Here is a 10,902-nt window from a genome sequence, read left to right on the forward strand (position 1 = left end):
TTTTTCGTCTGTTCTCGATCTTGTTAAAAAATTCGAGTAAATTTATTCCGTAATTTTTATTTAAACTACTCCTTCAATAGTAATCAATAGTAACTATAGTAACCGCGTTCGATTGAATAGTTACTAAGACGTCCTTTATCGTAGGTATACTCTTTTCAAATATCTTAGCACACCAAGGTCATAGGCGCGCTGCGCAGTTCCCTCCCCCCGCATCCCACTAATATTGTGTTCTGTGCAGCGACTCGTGCGAAGTTAAGAGCCGCAAAGATATCTGAAAAGAACAAAAAGAGAATCTACACTCGACGTGGGCGACTCGTGTAATTGCAGATGACTATGGACAGAGTTCTGTTCGCTATTTCGGAATTCAGATGGACGCTAACTCGTTTGCAACCTTAAAATATAAAAGGAGATTAAATAAATAGTGACATAAAATAATCGTCTAATACGTTAAAAACAATCTTATGGCCAACTACAACTAGAATGGTTGTTGATGGCCACATTAGAATAATTCCTAAGCACTCGTGAAAGTGGAAAATGGAGGCATTAATTTTCTTAATTTCAGCAGGACGCTGCGGTTCGCCTGATAAATTGTCTCGCCGAAATTAGTGGCTGCGAGCCAGTGGGAACTGGGAACTGTGAACTGGGGGACTGGGGGACTGGGGGCATTACAACATATACCTATTTTAATTGCTTACATCCTTCGTATGTTTTAGAGAAATGCGGTACGCGACCAAGTGCAAGTCAAGAATTTATAAGAAGTTGTATACACTTACAAATGTTTGAATCAAATTTATTTAATACTAACGTATGAAAAGATTTGTATGGCATATTTCAATATGCATTGATATCCTTGGCTTTAATCTATGGTTGAAAGCATATTAAGTGGATTATTATACGGTTGGAGTTTGATAGATCCTCATTGATAGATACTTCAAATTTAAGCTAACCTCAACTAACTAAATGATGACGTCATACTAATTCAAATCGCGTAGTTTAGTTAGCGACCTGACAGTTGTCTTAAGACTCTACAAAGAAAAGGTTATTAACTCTGGCTGAAGAACTTTTTTCTAAAATGAAATTGGAACGAAACTTCTACTTTTATAATCTGATTATCAGGAAATTTTACAAATGTGTCTATTTTCATTTAAGTTATATTTTACGTTAAAAACCACGCAATAAAGTTAGCTACTGTGTTTTAAAGGGCATGTATATAATAAAAGGGTAAATATAATCTGTGCTCTACAAAGAATTTGTTTTAAAAGTGTATATTGCAATGCGGCAAGTCTAGCGAGAGCCGCGTTATCTGCGAGCTGCAGTTGACAAAAGTCTGTCGTTCAGGATTAACGTGGCTGTATCATTTTTTTGTCAAATCAGCTGAATTAAATGCTAAATTAGTAAAATTAAAATAAATTGTTTCAGACACTGTCATTTTAATAATTTATTTAAATCCATCTTGTTGAATTCTTAAATAGTCTTTTAACGTTGACGTCTACATTAAGTTTTATCTTCATCTCACACAGGCTGTCGCCTGCTACTCCGGTCGTGCGGAATAAAAAAATCATAATAAGTAAGTTCTTCCAGACTATGTTGTACATCTATTGCAAATTTCGAGATCAATTGAGCCGCTCCGGAGTTACCTTCAGACACATCCATTCATACATTTAAATAATCGCATATATAATATTAGTAAGAAGTAAGATTTCGTGTCACGATGTTTGTTCGCGATAAACTCTGAAACTACTGAACTAATTTTTATAAAATTTAGAAAGTACATATCTGTAATTTCGTTCAACTTGGGAGATAGGGTAGTTTTTAACTCAATTATTGATCTTTTTTGATTCCGCGCGGACGGTGTGTCGGACGATAGTATTATTATATGGAAAACGGAATCTAAGAACACAAAGTATCTGACAAGTAGCTTTAAATGAAATTTTAATATTAAGAAAACTTTATTTGTAAGTTATAGATTTGCTTGCATTCCCCGTATAGAGCCCAAGCGTAGAGATGCGATGCCGGAGCCAGCAAACTAATTTCAAGTTTCGTTCCAATTTGCGAAGTTGGCGTTGTTAGCATACAATTGTAGTTCTTAGGCGGCTAAGTTGCGTTTGTTTTCATAAATTTCTTTATAAAATATCTTATATGTTAACCCATGAGCAAAAACTTTAAATATTTATTTACACCAACAATCAGACGAAATTGTGACAAAAATGTTCTTAGATTTTATGAGATATATTTTTAATAGTGAAGTAGAGATGTCGAAGGCCTTTTACTTATGTAACTGGCCTTAAACCACCCACGTGGTGTCTGCCTCAAAGTTTTTATAAACTATAATGTTTGGTTATAACATGGCCAGTATTTTCACAAACAAAAGGTACATGAACAAGTTTTTAAAAGAGCAACAAATATAAGGAATACGAAGATAAAATGGCCTAGACTTTTTTGTAGCTTCTGCATATTATTTTGTCTTATAAATCTATGTTTTTTTTAATGTAATTCGTTTAAAAAATTCCAACCACATCGTCATACAAAACATAATATTCTAAAGCCTTTTCATGCAGTAATTGGCTGCAGCCGTAGAGAATCTTTATATGACGCTAAGCGAATAGAAATACTGATATGTTTTTACTACTTCTGCGTTGGAAAAGTTCCTACAAACGCGATATTAAAAGGAATTCCCGAGGGAAGTAATTTCACTATTGCATATCAAGCTGAACTCTGAAGCAAATGCCAAGGTAATATAACGTAAAGAGGATAAATAATAAAAAAACTTAATATGTTTGTGACAGTGCATAAAAAAGCTTAATTAAAAAAAACAGGCAATTCCTCTGACAGTATTATGACATCTTAAAAGGTTATTATTTTGTCTGTGGTTACGATACGAATATAGAAGACCGTCATAGAATGTTTAAAATTAATATTGTTAAATTAGAATTACATGTTGAAATTAAAATGCAGTCAATTTACAGTATATTGAAAAGTAGGATTAAACTTATTAAATATTTTACATTTGAACTAACAAGTTGAATGTTGAGTAGAAATTGAAATCAGGAAACTAATTTCAAGTTCCGTTGCAATTTGTAGAGACGCCATTGTTAGCTTTGAAACGTACTATAACTTACGTTTTACATATGTGGATTTTCAATTTATTCGTATTGAAAGTTTAAATCAATTTTATATTCTGCATTCTTGATGTATAGACAATTTTTTATGTCTATCATCATAGACAGAGAAAAGAACTACTAACGCCATCTACATTTAATTTGTATACACCATTTCACGCAAAAACTTCCTGGAAATATTTAATTTTTATATACACATACTAAAATATTGGATCTAAAAATATTGATCTGTGTAAACAGAAGATGAATTTAAATTCCAACAAGAGCTGATTTTTTAAATTTTTATTAAAAAAAAATCTTTTGTTTTCGGTACTAAAATACTATTGTCATTCAAACTTAATCAATTATGATAAAACGTTCTCAAATCATTGCAATATCGCTGAGTAAAACAATGTCATATTATAGACGCGTTATATATAAAGAATAAAGGATTTTCTCTTTTAAGCTCTCCCTTTGACGTTTCCAGTCGACGCGTTCAAAAGCTTTCGTAATAGAGTCACGTATATATTTAAACGTCTCGATACTTTCTGTAGTCAATCTTTTTCGGTATCGCTGTGTTAAGGCTAGATCCTATCACGACTTTGATGTGTCGAATCGAATATGTTTGTACGAACTTAAGTTACAACAATGTTAATACTTTTTGGATTATTCAGATCATATAAGATGTGTTCATAGGAATAAAAAGATAGACGTATTTTCTGCAGGTTTTTACGTATGACAAATAAATTAATCGACTAGCTGTCACCTCCGTCCGCACGGAATTAAAACTTTATAAGTAGCCTATGTGTTCTTCCAGACTATGTTCTACATCTGTGCCAAATTTCATCGAGATCAGTTGAGCTGTTTTGGAGATATCTTATAACGTACATCTAAACTGTCGCATTTATAATATTAGTAAGTTAGGGACAATACCAACTAACCAGTACATAACAAGTTTTGTTAAGATGCTGGATACTGACTTTTATTATCAAAGTATGTGTGGGAAAACATTCCTAATAATTGCTAATTACTGTTTCATTAAAATCTCTTTGGGCTTTGTTTAATTTTCTCGAAAGGAAAGTAAAGTCCGTCATGATCAATTAGCGTAATGTTAATTGACATTATTAAAAAATCATAATGAATTAAAAAAATAACTGGCCGATAAGAAAAAAAATACTTTCTTTTCTTTTAATTTAAAAACATCTTGAATTTCCTAACTGGCCTGTACGAAACTAGCAAAAACTGTGATCCAAAGGTAACGTGTATTTCGCGTAGTGCTCTCAAAATAACAAGCAATTAGTTCTGATGGACGAGCCGTCTCCGGCATTCAGATATTAAATATGACTTTGCTGCACTCTAGTGCTCTGTAAATAATGATGGATCTACAAAAATTGTTTACAAAAACTAGCATATTTCACTAAAGAATTTGCCTTGATGTCTAAGGCCTTTTGTGGTTTTCTTACATCTTAATTGTATGAAGTATTTACCGCTAATACTGGCAGGCTACACGCTACCAAAAAACAAGACTTAGCGTAAACAAAAACTTAACTTATTTATCTTTGGGATAGTAAGAAAATATTACAGCTTACTAAGAACCCTTAAACAGTACGAAAATTTACAGCAAAAGTGCTTCAGTTGTAGAAATTAAATTACCGAATTTTGTTTACAGGGTGTTATAAAAGTACTTTAAAAAAGACCTTTTGTTTCTTTGTTGAACATGTAACAATTTATCTCAAATTACTCATGTCTTAATATATATGTACTAGAGCTAAAGCTATGAGCTATAATTGAAGTCAATTTAATATACAATATTTCGATAACGGACCAATTGTGTTTTTTTTCTCAGAATAAGCAGCTTTCGATGCAGTCAGAGGCCATAATTTAACCGAAAACCGGCGACTTTACCGCAAACTCAATAAATCTAAAAGATTTCTATTATAGATAATACCGCCCGACTTTCCATGTTTCGTTTCGTTTTGCGTCACTGTTTCTTAGTTACAATTGTATTTATGAGAATTTAAGAGTTAATTTTTCTTACCAAAGTATAACAAGAGAATTCGCCCGTATGATTAATCTTATATTTAAAAAGCATTTGCTGTAACTCGTGTACAACAAAAATATATATATAAAATAGTATAAAGTCTTTTATATTTGTATTTATAACGTATTTACGCTTTAGAATTATTTTATAATATATGTAAGAAACCAATAAAACCGTCAGATTGGCCATTTTTAACACTTCAAAAAGCATACCAAATCTGGTCTCTTCAAAGTCAATTCGGTGAATTAATTTCCGTATTTTAAAAAAAAGAATAATCTTACTATTATTTAGGTAAAAACTAAAGACATTTGTAGAAATTATAATAATTAAAATTATGTATGAAACATCCTATATCATTACCAAACATCGGAATATTTTATTGTCCCATATTACTTTTTTTTACTAATAATATAAATGCGAAAGTTTAGATGGATGGATGAAAGGTTTTTTAGCAATAGTACAGAGAAAAACATCTATGTAAAATATTGCATTGGTTACTTAAGTTTTTTTTAAATTACGTACGTACGAAATCAAGGCTTATGAAATAAATAATTCAACTTAACAATTTAATTTTTAATTACTAGTATAATATATTAAGCTTTAATTTACAAAGTCAATTTAAATTTTTCTCGTCTAACTATTAAGCGTGCAAACAATTCGTTCTCCAATTAATTTTACGCCATCTTAAACAATTTTTACGAGAAAAAAATTGTAAAGTGCTCCTCTCCACTTGAAAGTTAATTACTTAAAAAAAACCTTGAATATCATTTACCAAAGGCTTTTTCTAATTTATACAAAGTTTTTTGAAATTATATTAAACTAGTTGTCGCCCGCGACTCCGTCCGCGTGGTATATAAAAAAACTTAATTAGTGTAGCCAATCTGTTCTTTCAGACTATGTTGATACGTTTGCCAAATTTAATCGAGATCCGTTCAGCCGTTCTAGAGATATCTTCAAACACCCATCCATCCATCCATCCACGTCACATCTATCTAAACATTCGCATTTATAATATCAGTAAGTTAAATAAAAAGCTGATCTTCAAGGCATAAATTAAAAAAAATAGAATCCTATGTCCGTCTCCTGGTTCTAAGCTACCTCCTCACCAATTTTCAGCGTAATAGTGAAACTAACTCGACTTTCTTTTATATGTAGATTAATGACCAGTTTAACAAATGTATTACGTTCTGAAGATATTTAAACAATGATGACTATGCACTAAAATAGACAATTCTATGTAACGGTAAAAATAACGTATTTTTTTTTATAAGAGAAGGGACAAAGGAGCAGTGTGAACACCGAGGTGTTCATCAAGGCCCATGGACTGCATTACCAGTGGAAGATACGTTGCCGGTCTTTGACACGTATTAACATTATTAATACTAAATTTAAAGGTGTTAAATATATGGCTAAGTTAGCTGTGGCGACTCCGTTTTAGCGTAGTTAAAAAAATACTTAAGTACCCTGTGTGTTCTTCCAGGCAAGGTTCTACATCTGCCTTTCATTGAGACGTATGCAACAGTTTTGGAGATGCCTTCAAACAAACATCCATCGAAACATTCGCATTTACAATATATATTTTTTTTATAACAGAAGGGGGCAAACGAGCAGCGGGAACACCGAGGTGTTCAATGACGCCCATGGACATCAGCAATACCAGAGGAACCGCAGATGCGTTGCCGGCCTTTGAGGTGGTGATAAGCTCGCTTCTTGAAGGACCCTAAGTCGTAGCGGTTTGGAAATACCGCCGAGGACAGACCAATCCACAACTCTGCTGTGCGAGGCAGGAATAGCATATTAGTAACACACAACCTCGCACAGCAGAGTTTTGGATTGGTCTGTCCTCGGCGGTATTTCCAAACCGCTACGACTTAGGACCTTCAAGTCCTTTAGTAAGATTATTAATATACACAGAATTTCTTTAATTATTTATTTCTAATTGTTAAAATTTAATCAAAAATACCACTAGTATGATTTGTTTCTACGGTTAGTTGCAATTTATAATTGCTACAATCGTTTTCCATCAATAAAATACTCTACAGTTTGTATTTGGTTTAAAATGTACACATATTTGAAGATTTCAATATACGTGTTGTCAATTATAAGCTCATTGTTTATCAAATCTTTTCATTCAGCAATTAGTTGTAGGGTACGTTTAAGATGTTTATTAATTTCAGTTTAATATTGTTATCTCTGTTTTGTGAAGGATAATGACAGGGATGACAATAAGTTTTTGTACAGAGATTTTGATGAATTCAACTTCATTTCGGGAGGGCACCGCACAGCGCACACATGATCTTGAGCGGCCAAGATATGTGAAAAGAGTTATGTTTCATACAGAGATTTTTTAAACTTCATTTGGAGAGGGCACCGCGCAGCGGACACATGATCTTGAGCGGCCAAGATATGTGAAAAGAGTTATTTTTCATACAGAGATTTTGTAAACTTCATTTGGAGAGGGCACCGCGCAGCGCACACATGATCTTGAGCGGCCAAGACATGTGAAAAGAGTTATACATTTTTGCAGGATCGAAGTGTCCATTTAAGGTTAGATGGTGGTCTATGTTTCGAAATCCCACCATGGCAATACTTACCAGTGGAAATGGATCACCATATAGCTAAAGTGAAGGAGGTTTGGGGCAACCTGTCATCTGTTAGAGATACAAGAAGATTCAGTTTAAGTATTACTAATAGGTATGTATAATTGTATTCAATAGAATTGAGGAATTGACCCTGCCAGTGTTATACAAATACAAAGCATTTTTTCTTTTTTCAATTTAAAAATGTGCTTTTAAACTCAATACCATGTTAGTCAACCGCTGACGCTACATAGTTAAAGAGTTAACTAAAAATAGGCTTTCATAAACAAATCTATAGATAGACAAAATTTTATAGTCTAATACTATAAAATTTTGTCTATATTGAAATTTGTTAAATACAATTTAACATATCCTTTGAATCCTGATCCATTGTTAGTTAAAAATTAAATTTATTTTTATTTATTTATTTTAATTGGTACACAATACAGCTTAACACCATTAACACATTCAAAAATAAATGAAGTAAGATTAAGAATCTAGGTTATAAGCCAAAGTAAATGTACACAACATGATTATACAAATGTAAAAAGAGTAAAAAGAGCAGATTAAACACTTAAAAATTAATTATGTACACTTAAATTTAAACTGTTACAATTATGGGGGTTAATAAAGAACATGAAAATGAAGGGACGAGGAAAACTAGACATTGTTACTGCAGTATTTTTGAGACAGCATTTCTGAAGACCGCATATTTAGGATTGAAGATGTCTAGATCGTTCGATGTACGATAAAGACGTCTCATTAAACAATAGGGTTGTAATAGGAAGTGTTGAAATTGATTTTTAACTCTATGAATTAAGAATGTTTAGCAAAATTAGTCTATTCAAAATATATCAAGGTTCATTGATAAAAAAATTTAATGTAAGAGTTTTGTTGTTTTTCTAACATACCTATATCTTTTTGTAAAGTTCCAATGTCTCAAGTAAAAATAGAGTTTTCGCCATATAGATACAGTCAAAGTAACAATTTAGAAATCTAGTTACTGAGCAAATTTTCCCGGTAACTTAATTGTATCACGTGTTTGCAGTAAAATAAGTCAATACGTGGATACAGTGATTGGTCCGTTCTTGGATACATATCACAAAAACATTCAAACTTCGTACCAACAGATGACCAATAAAATACTACGGAAAACAAAAGACGAAATTAACGCAGCTATACGAATAAAACAGAGAGTTTACGAAGATTTGATTAAAATTGCAGATCGATTGGCTGTACCGGGTAAGTAAAATACGAACAAAATCACACAAAAAAAAAACAAAATTACTTTTTAATTTAGTTTATGTTTTATAGAAAACAACTTTTCCCTTCATTCTACTCAACAAATTGACTGAACTAGTGCGTGTGGTTTACTATACCTATTATGACCATATTATTTATAAGCCGTCGCTCGCTACTTTGTCAGTACAGAACTAAAAAAAGGGGCTTGACAGACACACGGATGGGCAATAAAGTGATCCTATAAAGATTCCGTTATTTTCATATGAGGTACGGAACCCTAAAATATTCTATAATATGCCCGCGTCTATCAGCCACCTTCCCGTCGAAATTAGTTCAGCCGTTTCGTTGTCTTATCTGGAACAATCGCGACCTTGCGGAAAGACATATATATATATATATATATAACTGTATGTAATTTAATTGACATTCTAATTTTATTAATACGTAAAGATTTGTTTCAGCAATGTGTGATGAGGAACGTCGTTACGCGCGCACCATCGCAAGCCGTCATGTGGCACAGATCTACAAATGTACAGAGGAGGCGAGAAACTCTATCACAAAGATGGGCAAATATGCCGAGGAAATGATAACAATCACACGCAACCATATGCAAGCTGCATTAGCTAATGCTACCAGCAAATTCGACGCTAACAAACAATATGAAAGAGAAAGTAATAAGTATGTTACTACTCATTTACCTAGGCTTATTATACTTTTAAAACTTGTTTGACTGTCCAGAGTGAGATGTCCAGTCAAGGACATTTCATTTGACTCTTACAATTTAATTAGGCCGAAGACTTATCTGTCGTGTCGAAGCTCTGATGATGACAGTTTATTATAAGATATTCGATTCTTAATTCAAAAACGTTAAATTATTTTCTTTGAAATGTCAAAGGAAAAAGCTATAGCGCTATTGTTTTCCATAGACATAACCTAAAAAGTTAATTATAATTTCTAATTTCTTACGTTAATATGACAGTTAATCTTAATATTTATTAAACTGTCCTTTCTATAGTTTTCTTTTATCTTAGTTACTTTGTTTTCAGAATAAATCATAGCGCTTGTTTGAAAGAGCTGTCGAAGGCGGCGGTGTCTCTAGGGTACGAGTTAGATCTCAGTTTGACGAATGCACGTCGCTACAACGAACAGTCCTGTGAGAGATTCACTGTCTGCTGCACCAGAGCTCGTAAAGATACAGAGGAATCTACTGCCGCGTTGAAAGATCATCTATATCAATGTGTATACGCTTAAATATATCTTTAGTACGGACAAATAGGTCACCTAATGTTAGTTGATTAGTGGAACTACAAAAGTGTTGCGGTGTAAGAGCTAGGTGATACCGCAACTAAAAAAACGAATAAAAAATTTAACTACAAACTTGTAAATTATACTTACTAATATTATAAATGCGAATGTTTAGATGGATGGTTGGATGTTTGTTTAAAGGTATCTCCAGAACGGCTAAACGGATCTAGATGAAATTTGGCATACATATAGAACATAGTCTGGAAGAATACATAGACTACTAATTATATGCAATGCAGTTTTTAAATAAATAAATAAAAAAAAAATCAATCTGTGCGGACAAAGTCGCGGTCAATTAATGTTTTATTTGTGTAATATTACTACATAAAAGTACAATCATAGAGGCTGTTAATAAATTCTTTTCGTTTTTTGGTAAAAGGAAGAAAAGCATTTATTAAGTATAAGAAAGGAACTGGGCTCTATGGAGGGCAATGTATTAAACGAGAAATGAGATTTTTCTGAATCGCTCCCACGTTTATGACGTCACATCGTTTATTTTTAACAAAACAATTTTATTTTGGATTTATTAATTTCTTTTTTTTATTAAGAAAGATCCGCGCCTTTATAAATAATATATAAAAATAATTTGTTATAATTATGCTTGATATTTTGGATTTTATGTTATTATTAATGTATT

The 10,902-nt window shown here is 32.3% G+C and overlaps 1 protein-coding gene across 1 annotated transcript; it reads left to right on the forward strand.

Moving 5' to 3' along the window:
- Positions 1-7,181: 7,181 nt before the first annotated feature.
- On the forward strand, positions 7,182-10,312 carry LOC106120069 (uncharacterized). The gene is made up of 5 exons (XM_013315244.1): positions 7,182-7,288; positions 7,667-7,833; positions 8,767-8,960; positions 9,422-9,638; positions 10,007-10,312. The coding sequence occupies exons 1-5, from the start codon at positions 7,199-7,201 to the stop codon at positions 10,209-10,211; spliced, it is 873 nt and encodes a 290-aa protein (XP_013170698.1). The 5' UTR covers positions 7,182-7,198; the 3' UTR covers positions 10,212-10,312.
- Positions 10,313-10,902: the final 590 nt, after the last annotated feature.

The sequence above is a fragment of the Papilio xuthus genome, unplaced genomic scaffold (genome assembly GCF_000836235.2).
Source record: "Papilio xuthus unplaced genomic scaffold, Pxut_1.1 DF826961.1, whole genome shotgun sequence".
Classification (NCBI taxonomy): domain Eukaryota; kingdom Metazoa; phylum Arthropoda; class Insecta; order Lepidoptera; family Papilionidae; genus Papilio; species Papilio xuthus.